At 47.3% G+C, this 19,863-nt stretch overlaps 1 protein-coding gene across 2 annotated transcripts in view; it reads left to right on the top strand.

The window, feature by feature from the left end:
* RCL1 (RNA terminal phosphate cyclase like 1) overlaps positions 1-19,863 on the top strand; it is a 56,377-nt gene that overhangs the window by 23,520 nt on the left and 12,994 nt on the right. For both annotated transcript variants that reach the window (XM_073542629.1, XM_073542630.1), the window contains 5 exons: positions 1,358-1,533; positions 1,643-1,717; positions 17,353-17,477; positions 18,823-18,948; positions 19,054-19,210. In XM_073542629.1, the coding sequence (XP_073398730.1) occupies positions 1,358-1,533; positions 1,643-1,717; positions 17,353-17,477; positions 18,823-18,948; positions 19,054-19,210 (659 nt within the window). The remainder of the gene's footprint in view (positions 1-1,357; positions 1,534-1,642; positions 1,718-17,352; positions 17,478-18,822; positions 18,949-19,053; positions 19,211-19,863) is intronic.

Genomic DNA, 19,863 nt, shown 5'->3' on the forward strand with positions numbered 1-19,863 from the left:
CAAGTGGAAAAGTTTCCCAATAGGACACTCTAGGATAAAAAGGTCCGATAAAAAGCATGCTTTGGACAGAACAAAATGGCCATCATTGGGGTTATGTATTTGGTGCAGAAATTTCTGCATGTATTTTAAGGACAAATGCTGTGTAAAATAGGCACGCTTTGGACCCCTCTCATTAGGATGGGTGAAATCTGCAGCAAAATGCTGGAAAAATGTACATTCTGCAGATTGATATCTACAATTGGGGACCCGCATAATCTAGGGTGGGTCAGTGTGTATAAATACCATCTGTTACCTGACGTGACACTTTACGCCTCACTCACATATGTGATTTGTGTTTATCACAGACCGTGTCCATGAAAACTCAGGCGTGCCCGGTTTTCTCTGGCAGCACGTATGACTAGAGCCAATACAAGTCTATGGGTGCGTGAAGAACACGTACAGCACACGGATGGCGTCAGTGTGTAATCTGTGTGATGTCCGTATTTAACATGGCAAAGGATAGAAGCTTTGTCATTCATCTCTGTGATGACACTTGGATGGTAAAACCAAACACTGATGACACGGCACCATTTTTTTCATATTTAAGCACAGACCTGTGAATGAGGCCTTACACAGAGTATGGAAACCTAATGATAGAAGTCACTTGGAAATAATATTCAGTTCTCCTCCTTTTGTTCTTCCATTTTGATCTGTCGGTTTCAGAAGTCGCGCTCATGTGAACAGAAATGTAAGGGAAATTCCAGGTGTGTGTGTCGCTTATAATGGAAAATCTGAAAGATCATATGTGGCCATAAGTTTTCTTTGCTCGGTGTACAGTCTTTTTGGCTCTGTTTTCCAGGTTTTTGTTTTTTTTTTTACCACCCAGGTTGTTGTGCAATACTGTTTGCGAGTTTGTGGTGGCTTCCCTACGCTGTACATCGTGTGTGGCCTTGTTTTTCCATTACACCATTAATTTCTATTAGGCCTTGTACCATTTCAGAGCAGTGCGTAATGAATGGCTCTAAGGCCCGGTTCAGACTTCATTGCCGAGCACCATGTTGGGTTTCTGTCCGCATCCCGACAGGCTTTTACTTGATCACATACCTAGCTGCGCTGGCTGATGTTCTAGGACTCCTGTAATGTAGTTGTGACCCCCATCTGTGCAGGCTGTGACTCAAGATTAGCGGGGAGAGTAGAGCCTGGCGCAGGGACCAGTGGAAGCCTGTGGGGTGAGAGGTTGATTTCTTGGCTCTCCCCTTTAAGGCTGAACCTAATTTGAATGATACTGGTGCATATTTGGCTTTGTCCATAATGTTCTTTGGCTTCCGTCTTGCCAAGCTTACTCCATAGAAAGCTCATCACTGTCTCTCTCTTCCAGGTACCTCCTTGTATTATCAGCCGGGCCTTCTGATTGGTGGAACTTTGGATCATGACTGCAATATACAACGCTCTATTGGCTATTACTTGGAAAGTTTGATCTGCCTGGCTCCATTTATGAAGCATCCATTAAAAATGACTCTTCGTGGTGTCACCAATGATCAAATTGACCCATCAGTAAGTTGCCACAGCTCTCAGATGAAGCCCCGTTTTCTTTTTCATCTTGAGCATATTAATTGCACTGTAGATTTAGCCAGCATTCTTAATTTTTCTTTCTCTTTACTAGGTGGATACTCTAAAGGCCACAGCCATTCCATTACTGAAAAGATTTGGTATAGATGGTGAGCATTTTGAGCTAAAGGTAAGATTTCATATTAAAAAAAAAGTGTAATAGAGATTACATTTCTAGAATTTGGCTTGTCCTGGTTATTTTTCATATCTGTTTATACCAGTGGTCCCCAGCCGTTCTTCTCTTGCCAGCCACGTTCAGCTGAGATGTTGCGCGTCCACATGCCTAATAACCCCCATTGCTGGTTTGACAGCCAAAATTTACCCACCATACTTCAGAAGAAATGGGGACAGTGAATGATCACTATCTAGCCTTGTACAATATGGTGGCACTGTATAATCCATCATAATAAATACCGTGTATAAGCCGACGCCCCCCATTTTGTCACAAAAAACTGGGAAAACTTATTGACTCCTGTATAAGCCTAGGCTGCACAGTGAGTGGCCCCAGTTTTGCTGCACAGTGTGTTGTGGCCCCAGTTTTGCTGCACAGTGTTTTGTGGCCCCAGAGAATGCTGCACAGTGTGTTGTGGCCCCAGAGAATGCTGCACAGTGTGTTGTGGCCCCAGAGAATGCTGCACAGTGTGTTGTGGCCCCAGAGAATGCTGCACAGTGTGTTGTGGCCCCAGAGAATGCTGCACAGTGTGTTGTGGCCCCAGAGAATGCTGCACAGTGTGTTGTGGCCCCATCATGTTGCTGCTGCCGCCTCCGTTACAAAAAAAGCAAAAAAAAACAAAACTGTATACTCACCTCCTGTTGCCCGCTGCTCATCAGCGTTGTCGGCTATGGAACAGGGACAGGTGAATATGGCTCCCCCCGTTCATACTCGCCCCCTCCTGGCGCTCGTCTGTGCAGCGCAGCCCCTGCTTGTTCCATGTTCTTGGCGCTGCTCTTCAGCGGTCACGTGGTACCGCTCATTAAAGTAATAACAATGCACATATTCATGAGTTTAATGAGCGGTACCACGTGACCGCTGAAGCAGGAAGAGCAGGGGCGCTGAGAACATGGAACAAGCAGGGGGGCTGCAGAGAGTAGCCAGGAGGGGGTGAGAATGATCTGACACCCCTGATCTCCCCCCCCCCCCCCCCGGTATGACTCGTGTACAAGCCGAGAGGAGGGGGACTTTCAACCCCAAAAAATGGGCTGAAAATGAAAATCTCTTGTACATGAGTATATACGGTACTCTAGGCTTTACCTTCCAGGTTCTCTGCTATGGCACCTTTCTTTGCCGCCTTCATGCAAGCCCTCTCCATATGGTGGCCGGTTGGAGGAACTAACTTACTTGTTTAGTGGCAGCAGTGACTATACCTGAGGTTTTACAATGAGAAGCAACATTTCATTTCCTTTTCTGTATCCAAAATGATGCATGAAATCCTAATTGAAAGAGGAACTGTCGCCACTCGACGTGTTTACTAAAACCAATACCTATGTTACTCATAGGAAAACTATTTTCTCATAACTGCCATTCTGTAGGAATTGTGATCACTGGTGGGAATTATCATCCCCCTTGTTAGAGGTGTGTCCTTAAACATTTGGACACCATAAGGGCTCATGCAGTCAACAGTATTTTCGATCCGTGTGCAATCCAACAAAATCGATCGCGCTCGGACCAACGTTACAGCGTCTGAGGTCATGCCCATGTCTAATTTTTTTCCTCTGACAGTATCCAAGGAAAAAATAGCACACATGATTTTCATGCAATAGTTGGATTACACGCGGCCATGGATGACGTCTGAGTGCAGTCCAATTTTCATAGTCAGACATAATGGAGAAGATGGATTTTTTTTTTCTATCACACTGATCAAAGGTTGATCAGAGTGTAATTAGCAAAAGCGACCAGACTTTTTTTTTTTTTTTTTTTTTTTCACAGTGGTGTGAACCCTACCCTAAGAGTGCAGGGATACACCCAGTTGTTTAACCTCTTCATGACCCAGCCTATTTTGACCTTAATGACCTGGCCATTTTTTGCAATTCTGACCAGGGTCCCTTTATGAGGTAATAACTCTGGAACGCTTCAACGCATCCTAGCGATTCTGAGATTGTTTTTTCGTGACATATTGGGCTTCATGTTAGTGGTAAATTTAGATCGATAATTTTTGCGTTTATTTGTGAAAAAATCAGAAATTTGGCGAAAATTTTGAAAATTTCGCAATTTTCAAATTTTGAATTTTTATTCTGTTAAACTAGAGAGTTATGTGACACAAAATAGTTACTAAATAACATTTCCCACATGTCTACTTTACATCAGCACAGTTTTGGAAGCAAAATATTTTTTTGTTAGGAAGTTATAAGGGTTAAAAGTTGACCAGTGATTTCTCATTTTTACAACAAAATTTACAAAACCATTTTTTTTAGGGACCACCTCACATTTGAAGTCACTTTGAGGGGTCTATATGGCAGAAAATATCCAAAAGTGACACCATTCTAAAAACTGCACCCCTCAAGCTACTCAAAACTATATTCAAGAAGATTATTAACCCTTTAGGTGTTTCACAGGAACTAAAGCAACATGGAAGGAAAAAAAGGACATTTTAATTTTTCCAACAAATTTTCTTTCAGCATCAATTTTTTCATTTTCACATGGGCAACAGGATAAAATGGATCCTAAAATTTGTTGGGCAATTTCCCCTGAGTACACCGATACCTCATATGTGGTCAAAAACCACTGTTTGGGCGCACGGCAGGGCTCAGAAGGGAAGGAGTGCCATTTGACTTTTTGAATGGAAAATATGCTGGAATATTTAACGCTTGCCATGTCGCGTTTGGAGAGTCGCTGTGTGCCTAAACACTGGCGCTCCCCCACAAGTGACCCCATTTTGGAAACTAGACCCCCCAAGGAACTTATCTAGATGCATAGTGATCACTTTGAACCCCCAGGTGCTTCTCAAATTGATCCATAAAAAAAAAAAGTACTTTTTTTCACAAAAATTATCTTTTAGCCTCAGTTTTTTCATTTTCACATGGGCAACAGGATAAAATGGATCCTAAAATTTGTTGGGCAATTTCTCCTGAGTACACCGATACCTCATATATGGTCATAAACCACTGTTTGGGTGCACGGCAGGGCCCGGAAGGGAAGGAGCGCCATTTGACTTTTTGAATGGAAAATTAGCTCCAATCGTTATCGGACACCATGTCGTGTTTGGAGAGCCCCTGTGTGCCTAAACATTGGAGCTCCCCCACAAGTGACACCATTTTGGAAACTAGACCCCTTAAGGAACTTATCTGGATGTGTAGTGAGCACTTTGAACCCCCAAGTGCTTCACAAAAGTTTATAACATAGAGCAGTGAAAATAAAAAATCATTTTTTTTCCTCAAAAATGATTTTTTAGCACGCTATTTTTTATTTTCACAAGGCTAACAGGAGAAATTGGACCACAAAAGTTGTTGTCCAGATTGTCCTGAGTATGCTGGTACCCCATATGTGGGGGGGGGCGCACTGTTTGGGTGCACGGCAGGGCGCAGAAGGGAATGAGCGCCATTTGACTTTTTGAAATGAAAATTAGCTCCAATCGTTAGCGGACACCATGTCGTGTTTGGAGAGCCCCTGTGTGCCTAAACTTTGGAGCTCCCCCACAAATGACCCCATTTTGGAAACTAGACCCCCTAAGGAACTTATCCAGATGCATAGTGAGCACTTTGAACCCCCAGGTGATTCACAGAAGTTTATAATGCAGAGCAGTGAAAATAAAAAATCTTTTTTTTTTCCTAAAAAAAATTTTTTTTAGTTGCCAATTTTTTATTTTCACAAGGGTACTAGGATAAATTGGACCCCAAAAGTTGTTGTCCAGTTTGTCCTGAGTACGCTGGTACCCCATATGTGGGGGGGGAACCACTGTTTGGGCACACGTTGGGGCTCAGCAGGGAAGTAGTGACATTTTGAAATGCTGACTTTGATGGAATGGTCTGCGGGCGTCATGTTACATTTGCTGAGCCCCTGTGTGCCTAAACAGTAGAAACCCCCCACAAGTGACCCCATTTTGGAAACTAGACCCCCCAAGGAACTTATCTAGATGTGTGGTGAGCACCTTGAACCCCCAAGTGCTTCACAGAAGTTTATAATGCAGAGCCGTGAAAATAAAAAACATTTTTTTTCCCTCAAAAAAAATGAATTTTAGCACGCAATTTTTTTTTTTCACAAGGGTAACAGGAGAAATTGGACCCCAAAAGTTGTTGTCCAGTTTGTCCTGAGTACGCTGATACCCCAGATGTGGGGGATGACCACTGTATGGGCACACGTCAGGGCTCAGAAGGGAAGTAGTGACGTTTTGGTATGCAGACTTTGATGGAATGGTCTGCGGGCATCATGTTACATTTGCAGAGCCCTTGATGTACCTAAACTGTGGAAACCTCCCACAAGTGACCCCATTTTGGAAATTAGACCCCCCCAAGGAACTTATCTAGATGTGTAGTGCGCACCTTGAACCCCGAAGTGCTTCACAGAAGATTGTAACGCAGAGCCATGAAAATAAAAAATCTTTTTTCTCCTTCGTCTCATTGGGGGACACAGAGACTGTGGGTGTGTGCTTCTGCCGTCTGGAGGCTGACACGAAGTATACAAAAAAAGAGTTAGCTCCTCCTCCGCCGCATACACCCTCGCCCCCAGACCGGGCGTAACTCAGTTTTTTGCTTAGTGTCTGATGGAGGCACACGCAGTCTGGAGCTCCAGACTAGGTTTGTTTTTTTTTTTTTTTCCTCTATGAAGATAAGACAGGGGCGACGGATCCTATAGAGAGGATCCGATCTCCCCAAATCATCAACGGGCGACCACGTGTGAGTAACCCTCCACGTGTTTCTCTCCCGCACCGAGGGATACATCTGGGACTTTTCCCCAGACAACTATTTTTCTTTTTTATTTTGAAAGAGGCGGCAACGCATCCTGATAAGAGGATTGCGGTTTCCCCATCGTTCCCAACGGGCGAGCACGTGTGAGCGATCCTCCACGTTGTTCTCTCCTGCAACGTGGAAATGCCCCTACCACCCCTAGGTAGTGAGTCCAGGGGTGGAGTTGGAGGCGCAGGTAAGCCAGGGATTGAAGCGGAGAGCGGTACAGTAGCCTCCCCCTCCCTGCCCAGGGATGGGGTTGAGAAGCACCTCCGTAGAGCCCCCTCGGCGGCCCGGCTCACCTTTGGTTGATCAGGCCGGGACCAGGTAGTCCGTCTCTCACCCGGCGCTGCCCCCGGCGGGTAACGTCGCACGCGGAGCGCGGCCGGAGCCCCGCGGGCGCCCGCGGTCCCCGCTGTATGGGGAGGTCCGGAGTCCGCGCGCCCGCCCGCCGACTTCCGGGGATAGCCGGAAGCCCCGCCCACTAACTTCCGGGGGCGGAGAGCGGCAGGCGCGCACAGTTACCGGGGACCTCCCGCCCCCCTCCTTGCATTTCCTCGCCGAAGTGGGGCCGGAAGCCGCCCCCTATCTCCCAGAGTGCGAGTGCCCCGGCGGGTAACGCCGCACGGAAGAGACGCAAAGTTGGGCCATTACCGGTGGGTAAGTGCATCCCCGTTGCGAGTGCCGCACTAGTAGTCAAGGAAGGGGTTATCCTCCTCCTCCTACCCTACCTTGCAATATGTCTGGCAAAGGGAAAGCTCACTCTTTCCTATACGCTGTTTGCGTTTCCTGTGGGGTCAGGCTGCCTAAAGCACAGCCGGGTAAATTTTGTGAAGCCTGCGAGTCGGAGCGAGCCCAGGAGCCCCCCATTGTTGCAGAGCCCAGAGGTCAGGACCCTCCAGAATGGGCGGTATCTTTATCAAACTCTATGATATCCCTTACAAAGGCAATTGAGTCTCTCCAAGGCCCAGGTAGGGACAAGGATGGTGGTCTGCCAGCAGAAGACAGCTCGTCCACGTCTCAGGACCCTCCGACCGTTAGAGGCCGCTCCAGCACCAGACAAGCTCATAGCAAAAGAGCTCGTTCCCCGTCGGCCGGACCCTCTGGGGCTTCGGTGGCGGGTATTAGGGTATCTCGTTCCCCGTCGCCGAGCTCAGGAAGCGAGCAGGATGAGGGCGAGGAGGAGGAGGAGGCCTGGAATCCAGAAAGCCTGGGATACCAAGACTCGGTGGACAGCCTCATTGAGGCAGTCAACCAGACTTTAGAGATCGAGGACGATGTGTCCACGGCCTCAGGTCACAAGGTCTCCTTCAAAAAGACCAGGCGACCGCATAGAAGGTTTGCCACGCATCCGGAGTTCGAGGAGCTAGTTCAGAAACATGGGGAACACCCGGATAAGCGTTTTGCAATGCAAAAAGCGCTGCAAGCTAAGTATCCGTTTCCTCCTGAACTCCATAAGGGATGGGTGGAGTCGCCAGTAGTGGACCCACCGGTATCACGTTTAGCGTCAAGATCGCTATTGTCGATACCCAGCGGTTCTTCTATCAAGGACCCAACTGATCGCCTTATAGAGGGGCTTGCCCGCTCGGTGTATGAGGCAGCGGGGTCGGCCCTTGCCCCCTCCTTTGCGGCTACTTGGGTGGCTAAGGCATGGTTTCGTGGGCGGACGCTCTGCAGAATGCCCTCCAAAACAGAGACCTGCCTGCGGAGGTCTTGGAGGTGACAAATCAGATCTTAGGGGCAAGTGATTTTCTCGTCAGCGCCTCTCTGGACGCGGCCGAGTGTTCTGCGGTGGCAGCAGCAAATGCGATCGCCATTAGGCGAGCATTATGGCTGAGATTGTGGAAAGCGGATTCTATCTCCAAAAAGTCCTTGACCTCATTGCCTTTTCAGGGCAATCGGTTGTTCGGTGAGAAGCTTGATAAGCTTATCTCAGAAGCCACAGGGGGGAGGAGTAGTTTCCTCCCGCAGCAGAGGACTTGGCCAGCATTCAGGCAGACACAGAGGCGTTTTCGGCCTTTTCGTAACCCCTGGAGGGGGTCTTCGGCCAGAGCATCCACCTCCGCAAATGATGGTCAGATTAGGGAAAGGCAAATCTCTTACAGAGCCAATCCGCTGGGTAGAGGCCGAGGCCGTTTGCCCAGAACAAGGGGGGCCAGATCCCAAAAGCCTCCAGCAAAATGACTCGAGGCGCTTCGTACCTTCGGACGACAGAGTGGGCGGACGCCTACTAAGGTTCAGCCACGTTTGGGTCGCAGTGGCACGCGACGCTTGGGTGGCAGAATTGATATCGTCCGGGTACAAGATAGAGTTTCTCGGACTCCCGCCACGGCGATTCTTCCGTTCCCAACTTTCCGGAACAGAGTCGCAGGCGGAGAGTTTGTTACAGGCCATAATGACGCTACAGCGCAACGGGGTCATTGTCCCAGTACCGAAAAGCGAAGAGACACAAGGTTTTTACTCCAACCTGTTTTCGGTCCCCAAAAAGGACGGGACAGTAAGGCCAGTATTAGATCTAAAAATCCTAAACAAATTCATCAGAGTCAGGCGGTTCCGGATGGAATCCCTCCGTTCGGTCATTGCAGCCATGGATCCAGGGGAGTTCCTGTCCTCGATCGATGTGCAGGATGCATATCTGCACATTCCGATTTTTCCTCCACACCAGAGGTTCCTGCGTTTTGCGATCGGAGGGCGACATTTTCAATTTGTTGCTCTGCCCTTCGGTCTGGCCACTGCTCCCAGAGTCTTTACGAAGATAATGGCGGTGGTTATGGCCATCCTGCATGCTCGGGGCATAACGGTACTACCTTACCTGGACGACCTTTTGGTAAAGGGGCCGTCCTTTCAGGCGTGCCAGGAGAATGTCAGTATCACGCTGGATACCCTGGCGCGTCTAGGCTGGTTGATCAATCGGAACAAATCGTCCTTGGTTCCAGCCCAGAGAATTGTATTCCTAGGCATGGTTTTCAACACCTCCCGGGGGCTGGTGATCCTCCCTCAGGACAAAGCGTGAAAGATCAAACAGGGGGTACGGAACCTTCTACAGCCAGGCTCCAGATCCATCCGGTACGGCATGAGTGTGTTGGGCAGAATGGTGGCGGCGATGGAGGCAATCCCGTTTGCCCAGTTCCATCTCCGTCCGCTTCAGCATGCACTCTTGTCAGCATGGGACAGAAGGCTGCTATCCCTCAGTCATCGGTGCAATTTGTCTCCGCTGGTCCGACAATCACTCCGATGGTGGACTCGCGACTCGTCTCTTGTCCAGGGGAAACCCTTTCCCCCGGAACAGTGGTTGGTGGTGACGACCGATGCAAGCCTGCAAGGTTGGGGAGCAGTTTTCCAGAGTCACACAGCCCAGGGGCGGTGGTCCATTCAGGAGATAATTCTCCCGATCAACATTCTGGAGATACGGGCAATACGATTGGCCCTGCAACATTTTCAGTGTTTCCTGAGACACCGGCCGGTGCGCATTCAGTCGGACAATGCTACAGCAGTAGCATATGTCAACCATCAGGGGGGCACGCGCAGCCAAACAGCCATGCGCGAGGTTGGACTGGTACTGCGTTGGGCCGAAAAGAACCACGTGGTAATTTCAGCGGTGCACATTCCGGGAGTCGAAAACTGGGCGGCAGATTTTCTCAGCCGACAGGGGGTCGCGGCAGGGGAATGGTCCCTGCACCCCGAGGTTTTTCAACAGATCTGCCAACGGTGGGGGGCACCAGACGTGGACCTTATGGCATCCAGAGAGAACGCCAAAGTGCAAAGGTTCGTCGCTCGATCCCTCGACCCGCAGGCGATCGCAGCAGACGCTCTGGTGCTTCCATGGAGCCAGTTTCGTCTCCCATACTTGTTCCCCCCACTACCTCTGCTTCCAAGGGTCATCAGAAAGTTAAGGAGAGAGAAGGTTCCAGCAATTCTGCTAGCGCCAGACTGGCCTCGGAGGGCCTGGTATGCAGATCTGGTTCAGCTAGTGGTGGACGTACCCTGGCGTCTACCAGATCGACCGGACTTGCTGTCCCAGGGGCCGATCTACCATCCGAACTTAGGGGCCCTGTGTTTGACGGCGTGGCCATTGAATCTTGGCTGTTAACACAGGCAGGATTCAGGCGCGATGTGGTGGCCACGATGGTGAGTGCCCGAAAACCTTCCTCGGCGAAGGTATATCATCGGACTTGGGAAGTTTTTTTCCGTTGGTGTAGGGATCGCGGAGTGGCTCCTCTGGTTTTTTCAACCCCCAACGTACTGGCTTTTTTGCAGGCAGGGCTGGACGCAGGGCTGGCTCCGAGTTCGCTCAGGACGCAAATCTCGGCCCTGTCGGTCCTTTTTCAACGAAAGGTCGCTTCGGTCTGGCAGGTTAAGACTTTTATGCAGGGGGTCGCACATTTAGTACCCCCCTATAAGGCGCCGACGGAATCATGGGACCTGAACTTGGTGCTCAGAGCCCTTCAGGAGCCCCCCTTCGAACCCTTACAAGAAGTCTCCTTACCTTACCTGTCCAGAAAAGTCGTTTTTCTGGTAGCTATTACGTCTATTAGGCGGGTTTCGGAATTGGCGGCTTTATCTTGTAAACCGCCGTTCTTGACTTTTTATAAGGATAAGGTAGTTTTAAGGCCAGCTCCCCCCTTCTTGCCGAAGGTTGTCTCTGCATTCCATATCAACGAAGACATTGGCTTACCTTCGTTTTGCCCGGCACCGGTGCACAGGGTAGAAAAGGCTTTGCACACACTGGATCTGGTAAGAGCTCTTAGGAGGTATGTGACAAGGACAGCATCTTTCCGCCGGACAGACTCTCTATTCGTGATCCCAGAAGGGAGACGGTAGGGGCTTGCTGCGTCCAAAGCGACTTTGGCCAGATGGGTTCGCCTGACGATTCAAGAATCTTATGAAATCAGTGGCACGCCGGTTCCGGCAGGGATCAAGGCACACTCGGCTCGAGCAGTGGGTGCCTCATGGGCACTGCGACACCAAGCTTCAGCGGAACAGGTGTGCAAAGCAGCTACCTGGTCCAGTTTGCATACGTTTGTCAAACATTATAACGTACATACCCAGGCATCCTCGGATGCAAGCCTGGGAAGAAAGATTCTTCAGGCAGCAGTTGCGCACCTCTAATCAGGGGCGCAAAGTAGCATGGATTGGGTGAGCTAAGATCCCGCCCAGGGACTGCTTTAGAACGTCCCACAGTCTCTGTGTCCCCCAATGAGACGAAGGAGAAACATGGATTTTTGTGAGTACTCACCGTAAAATCCTTTTCTCCGAGACGCTCATTGGGGGACACAGCACCCACCCTACTAGCCAGTTGGCTTTTGCTTATTTTGAGTTATACAAATCCTTATGTAAGGATCAGGGTGGTCCCTTTTCCAGACGTATAATTTCTTGCCTGAGTTTAAGGCGTGTTCTCCTACTGCTTATGCACTAAACTGAGTTACGCCCGGTCTGGGGGCGAGGGTGTATGCGGCGGAGGAGGAGCTAACTCTTTTTTTGTATACTTAGTGTCAGCCTCCAGACGGCAGAAGCACACACCCACAGTCTCTGTGTCCCCCAATGAGCGTCTCGGAGAAAAGGATTTTACGGTGAGTACTCACAAAAATCCATGTTTTTTCCTCAAAAAATGAATTTTTAGCTCGCAATTTTTTATTTTCACAAGGGTAACAGGAGAAATTGGACCCCAAAAGTTGTTGTCCAGTTTGTCCTGAGTACGCTGATACCCCATATGTGGGGAGGGACCATTGTTTGGGCACACGTCGGGGCTCGGAAGGGAAGTAGTGACGTTTTGAAATACCGACTTGATCGAATGGTCTGCGGGCATCATGTTACGTTTGCAGAGCCTCTGATGTGCCTAAACAGTGGAAACCCCCCACAAGTGACCCCATTTTGGAAACTAGACCACCAAGGAACTTATCTAGATGTGTGGTGAGCAGCACTTTGAACCCCCAAGTGCTTCACAGAAGTTTATAACGCAGAACCGTGAAAATAAAAAATATTTTTTTTCCTCAAAAAATGATTTTTTAGCCCGCAATTTTTTATTTTCACAAGGGTAACAGGAGAAATTGAACCCCAAAAGTTGTTGTCCAGTTTGTCCTGAGTACGCTGGTACCCCATATGTGGGGGGGAACCATTGTTTGGGCACACGTCAAGGCTCGGAATGGAAGTAGTGACGTTTTGAAATGCAGACTTTGATGGAATAGTCTGCGGTCGTCATTACGTTTGCAGAGCACCTGATGTGCCTAAACAGTGGAAACCCCCCACAAGTGACCCCGTTTTGGAAACTAGACCTTCTAAGGCTAGTTTCACACTTGCTTTTTTTTGCAGCGCGTTTTTCCCGCAAAAAAAGCATTGAAAAAACGCATACAAAAGCATACAACTGCTGCGTTTTTTTCAAGCATTTTTATGAGCATGCATGAAAAAAACGCAGCGTTTTTATGCGTTTGTATGCGTTTTTAGTGCGTTTTTACCGCGTTTGCGTTTTTTTCCAACATTAGGTGGCCCCTCACACTAACCCAAACCATGACTTTACTAACCCAAACCATGACTTTACTAACCCTAACCCTGACCCTAACCCTGACCCTAACCCTTGACCAAATCATACTTAACCCCAACCCAAACCCTAAACCCTAACTAACCCTGACCCTAACCCTAACCCTTAACCAAACCATACTTAACCCTGACCCTAACCCTTAACCAAACCATACTTAACCCTAACCCTGACCCTAACCCTAACCCTTAACCAAACCATACTTAACCCTAACCCTGACCCTAACCCTTAACCAAACCATACTTAACCCTGACCCTAACCCTTAACCAAACCATACTTAACCCTGACCCTAACCCTTAACCAAACCATACTTAACCCTAACCCTGACCCTAACCCTAACCCTAAACCCCCTTAACTAACCCTAACTCTAACCCAAACCCCTAAATTCCATGGTTATCAAAAAAAAAACGCATGTGCAAAAAAAGCATACATGAGCATGCCAGTGCGCACATATGCGCATCCATAGGCTATAATGGCCATTTTTAGCGCAAAACGTGCGCATATGTGCGCATGCGCTTTTTTGCAGGGCCAAAAAATGCAACATGATGCGTCTGGAAAATACAAACGCACACCCCAAAAAAACGCAGCGCATGAAAATCGCATACATGCGCTTACCAGCGCGCAGGTATGCGCACCCATGTTAAATATAGGGGAAAAAACGCATGCGCACATATGCGTTTTTTTCCAGCGCTAAAAAACGCAAATGTGAAACCAGCCTAAGGAACGTATGTAAGATGTGTTGTGAGCACTTTGAACCCCCAAGTGCTTCACAGAAGTTTATAATGCAGAGACGTGAAAATGAAAAAATCATTTTTTTCCACAAAAATAATTTTTTAGCCCCCAATTTTTTATTTTCCCAAGGGTAACACGAGAAATTAGTCCCCAAAAGTTGTTGTGCAATTTTTCCTGAGTACGCTGATACCCCATATGTTGGGGTAAACCACTGTTTGGGCACACGGCAGGGCTTGGAAGGGAGGGAGCACCGTTTGACTTTTTGAACGCAAAATTGGCTGGAATCAATGGTTGCACCATGTCGCGTTTGGCGACCCCCTGATGTGCCTAAACAGTGGAAACCCCTCAATTCTAACTCCAACCCTAACCCCAACACACCCCTAACCACAAGCCTAACCCTAATTCCAACCCTAACCCTAATTCTAACCCTAATTCCAACCCTAACCCTAATTCCAACCCTAACCCTAATTCCAACCCTAACCCTAATTCCAACCCTAACCCTAATTCCAACCCTAACCCTAATTCCAACCCTAACCCTAATTCCAACCCTAACCCTAATTCCAACCCTAACCCTAATTCCAACCCTAACCCTAATTCCAACCCTAACCCTAATTCCAACCCTAACCCTAATTCCAACCCTAACCCTAATTCCAACCCTAACCCTAATTCCAACCCTAACCCTAATTCCAACCCTAACCCTAATTCCAACCCTAACCCTAATTCCAACCCTAACCCTAATTCCAACCCTAACCCTAATTCCAACCCTAACCCTAATTCCAACCCTAACCCTAATTCCAACCCTAACCCTAATTCCAACCCTAACCCTAATTCCAACCCTAACCCTAATTCCAACCCTAACCCTAATTCCAACCCTAACCCTAATTCCAACCCTAACCCTAATTCCAACCCTAACCCTAATTCCAACCCTAACCCTAATTCCAACCCTAACCCTAATTCCAACCCTAACCCTAATTCCAACCCTAACCCTAATTCCAACCCTAACCCTAATTCCAACCCTAACCCTAATTCCAACCCTAACCCTAATTCCAACCCTAACCCTAATTCCAACCCTAACCCTAATTCCAACCCTAACCCTAATTCCAACCCTAACCCTAATTCCAACCCTAACCCTAATTCCAACCCTAACCCTAATTCCAACCCTAACCCTAATTCCAACCCTAACCCTAATTCCAACCCTAACCCTAATTCCAACCCTAACCCTAATTCCAACCCTAACCCTAATTCCAACCCTAACCCTAATTCCAACCCTAACCCTAATTCCAACCCTAACCCTAATTCCAACCCTAACCCTAATTCCAACCCTAACCCTAATTCCAACCCTAACCCTAATTCCAACCCTAACCCTAATTCCAACCCTAACCCTAATTCCAACCCTAACCCTAATTCCAACCCTAACCCTAATTCCAACCCTAACCCTAATTCCAACCCTAACCCTAATTCCAACCCTAACCCTAATTCCAACCCTAACCCTAATTCCAACCCTAACCCTAATTCCAACCCTAACCCTAATTCCAACCCTAACCCTAATTCCAACCCTAACCCTAATTCCAACCCTAACCCTAATTCCAACCCTAACCCTAATTCCAACCCTAACCCTAATTCCAACCCTAACCCTAATTCCAACCCTAACCCTAATTCCAACCCTAACCCTAATTCCAACCCTAACCCTAATTCCAACCCTAACCCTAATTCCAACCCTAACCCTCTTTCCAACCCTAACCCTCTTTCCAACCCTAACCCTCTTTCCAACCCTAACCCTCTTTCCAACCCTAACCCTCTTTCCAACCCTAACCCTCTTTTCAACCCTAACCCTAACCCTCTTTTCAACCCTAACCCTAACCCTCTTTTCAACCCTAACCCTAACCCTCTTTTCAACCCTAACCCTAACCCTCTTTTCAACCCTAACCCTAACCCTCTTTTCAACCCTAACCCTAACCCTCTTTTCAACCCTAACCCTAACCGAAAAATAAAAATATTTTCTTTATTTTATTAGTTGTGCCTACCTATGGGGGTGATAATCGGGGGGTTTATTTACTTTTTCTTTCATTTTGATCACTGTGAGAGTGATCAAAATGAAAGAATAGTATCTGCAGCCAGCCATTTTCTAAGATGGCGGCGCCCATGAACCGGACCCACCGGACACCGGGAGCGACAGGGGGACTTAGAAGGTGTTGGGGGAGGTGAGAGGGGGTGAGGGGGTTATCTGAATCTGGCGGGGAGCAGAGGGAATGGGAGGGGGGCAGATGATGACAGCGGCGGCAGATCGCCGCTGTCATTCAGTTGCGGGGGGGGGGGGGCGATCGCCGGGGGGGGGGGGGGGTGGAATCGGTGTCTCCAGCCATGTCCGATGCTACAGCAGCATCGGCCATGGCTGGATTGTAATATTTCATCAATTTTCATTGATGAAATATTACTATCGCTCTGATTGGCTGTTTCACTTTTAACAGCCAATCAGAGCGATCGTAGCCACGTGGGGGCGAAGCCACGCCCCCTGTGGCGAAGAACAAAGCCCCCTGTATCTGCGGGTCGGGTGACCTTTCAGTGACGTAGGTCACCCGACCCGCCGGGGGGATTTAAAGTCATGACGCCACATAGGCGTCATGGGTCGTTCTGGCACGACTTTTCATGACGCCTACGTGGCGTCAAAGGTCGTGAAGGGGTTAAAGAGATATTCTCATGTTTGGAAGTTATCGCCAATCCAAAGGGCTAAGGGACAACTTTCTGATTGCTAGTGGTGTGATCGCTGGAACCCCCATCAATTATGAGAAACCACCATGTGAATGGAGCACTGGGCAGTCATGCACACTGCTGCTCCACCCATTCTTATGGGCATACTGAAGACGTGCCAAGCGCAGAGCTTGGAATTCTCCAGCGTTCCCGATAAGAATCAATAGAGGTGCATGATCGCCCACCACTGTATTCGCACAGGTAAAGAGCCCTGTTTCTCGGGATGGGTGGGGTTCCCAGCGGTCTGACCCCCAGCAACTATTAAATTATTCCCTATCAAATGGGTAAGGGATATCTTGCAAACGTGACCATACCCCTTTCATTTATTCATCAGTTTCTAATAGGAGCAATTTATGCTTTGTAATCTGAGAGCAGCATGTGATGTTGGGGCAGAGAGCAAGATTCTAGTGATGTCACTATGCTGTGTTGCCGTTTCAATAAAATCATTGCTTTAACAGCAGGAGCTTATCACTACTACATGCCCACCACTGAATGGCATGTTTTTGTCGATGCACAGTATACACACAAAAATCTGCCAATCTATGCGTGCAGGATTATACAGGGCACTAGTGTATTCGGAGCAAGGCTACATCTGCAGCAGAGAAAACTGTGATTGTATCAAAATGGCAGCAAGTGACATATTGCTGGAATCAGGGTGTCAGCCCCTGCACCTTGCTACTCTCAGATAACATGGCAAAAATCTGATGTCAGATTCTTTATAAAGTTCTAAGAACAGATTTTACTATAAGTGTTATATATGCAAAAAAGGAGTGTTTACCAAAGGGAACATTAACTGGAGAGCTGGGAAGTCCTCTTTAATTTTTTTTTTTTGCTTTAGCTTTATCCTTTATCATTTTCTTTTGTCTTTCCAGATTTTAAAGAGGGGGATGCCACCTGGAGGAGGTGGAGAAGTCCTTTTCTCCTGTCCTGTTAGAAAGGTCCTCAGACCAGTTCACCTGACGGATCCTGGCAAAATAAAGCGTGTCCGGGGAGTGGCGTATCCTTTAAATCGAGGACTGTACAAATAGTCCTTTTTCTCACTTGTCAATTGGGACAATTTGCATCAAAAACTGTAAACTAAGACACACAAAAGCTATAAATGCTTTAAAGATGCAAATAATAACTTAAAGGGATCTTTCCATATCCAAGATACTATCCCAATATGTAATAGGTGTAATAATAGCAAATAACTTCAATTAGACATGTTGTATAGTTCTTCTGATTCGCTATGTCTCTTTCCTAATGTGTGGGCATTGCAGGACCTTAGTCATCCATGGTTACGACCATTGCTATAGTGACAGCTAGTTGCTAGTGGTCATTACCATGGTAACTCTCTTCTAATCGGACTCCCTCTTACCAAGCTCTCCCCCCTTCAATCTGTCTTGAATGCTGCTGCCAGGATCATATTCCTTGCCAATCGTTACACCGATGCCTCTACCTTGTGCCAGTCATTACACTGGCTACCCATCCACTCCAGAATTCAGTATAAACTTATTACCTTCACTCACAAAGCTCTTCATTGCTCAGCTCCACCCTACATCTCCTCCCTTATTTCAGTATACCACCCTACCCGCGCCCTCCGTTCTGCTGATGACCTGAGGCTAGCATCCACAGTACAGTAATCAGAACCTCCCACTCTCGTCTCCAAGACTTTACACGTGCTGTGCCAATTGTTTGGAATGCACTTCCCAGGTCAATACGATTAGTCCCCAATCCCCACAATTTTAAGCGTGCCCTGAAAATGCATTTATTCAGACTGGCCTACCGCCTCAACACATTAACCTAACTATCCCTGTGTGGCACAGCCAAACGTTTTTACCATAACCAGGTTCCCCGCATCATGTTCCCACATGCATTATGCATCCATTAGCCCTCTGTGTCTGTACTGTTACACACTTAACATTATGGCTGGTCCAAACAATCAGAGCAACTGTCACCACCCACCTTTCGTGTCTACCTCTTTCCTCATAGACTGTAAGCTTGCGAGCAGGGCCAGCATTCCTCTTGGTATCTGTTATGATCAATGTGATTATTGTTATTCTGTAATGTCTATCATCTGTACAAGTCCCCTCTGAAATGTAAAGTGCTGCGGAATATGTCGGCGCTATAGAAATAAAATGTATTATTATTATTATTAACTGGGATAGTATCTTGGAGTTGGAAATTCCCCATTATTGGTAACATCTTGGCAGGAGATGGAAATCTTACTTTCATACTTGGAATAATTTCTTCAAAGCTTTGCTATGTCATTTGCTTCCACAGCTATGTGTGTTTTGGGGTCCACCCTGCTATTTTCTTTTTTATTACAATATAAGATTTTATCTTTAACCCTTGGTGAATAGATATTCTGTCCGAGTGTCTCCACAAATTGGCAATAGAATTGTCGAGTCGGCAAGAAGCATATTGAATAAGTTTCTCCCAGATATTTATATATACACAGACCACCTCAAAGGGGCAAATTCTGGAAAGTAAGTGTATGTATATGAGCACCACATGCCTTGGTGTAGGAAGTTGAATAATCGTTTTATTGTGTGTATTTTCCAAGTCCATCCATGGGATTTCTTTATTTCTAGGTCTCCTGGCTTTGGCTTGTCTTTAGTGGCTGAAACAACTGAAGGTTATTTCTTGAGTGCGGAGCTTGCATCAAACCCACAAGGGCAGGGGGTGACTGTACTACCAGAAGACTTGGGCAAGAACTGTGTAAAGCTGCTTTTGGAAGAAATCTATAGGGTACGTTGATGTAGCGTAAGATGGTATTTGCTTGCCACTGTTATCATATTTTTTTATTTTATATTTTTTCTGCTGGAATACAGATATCCTATTGGAGGGGTAGGTATTTGATAAAAAATGGACCTTGTGTCCTAAATTCCCACCCCACAAAAAAAAGTAGAAATTTAGCTAACATGCTGGCAGCGTGGTTCCTTGGCTTCAGGTTCACTGCTTCATGTTTCATACAATTGCAAGAAACTTTCAGCATTTTTGTTTAATAATTTCACAAGGGATAGAGAATAAAAGGAGCATTTCAGAGCCCGGTTCAATTTGGAATCCCAAAGGTCTAACACAAACTGCAAGATCTGCAGGTTGTCCCTTTATCTTTTGTCTTTAAATGTTCGGAATAACCCTTTAATGTTTTCAGGAATGCTGCCTATTAAAGAGGGACTTTAATATTGATGGTCCTTAATGTCTGATCAATGGGGGTGCGACACCCGAAGCCCCCGCTGATCAGTTTTTCCTAGTGTTGGTGTTAACTTCTCATTTGCATATTTGCACAGCTCCATGGACTGTATAGCGGCTAGGTACTGCACATCTGTACCCTATTCAAATGGAGATAGATATAAACTGTAGGAAAAGAGAGCGCAATAGGGTCTTATCCGGGTAAAAGC

Source organism: Dendrobates tinctorius, unplaced genomic scaffold (genome assembly GCF_039654945.1).
Source record: "Dendrobates tinctorius isolate UK_male_01 unplaced genomic scaffold, ASM3965494v1 ptg000128l, whole genome shotgun sequence".
NCBI lineage: Eukaryota > Metazoa > Chordata > Amphibia > Anura > Dendrobatidae > Dendrobates > Dendrobates tinctorius.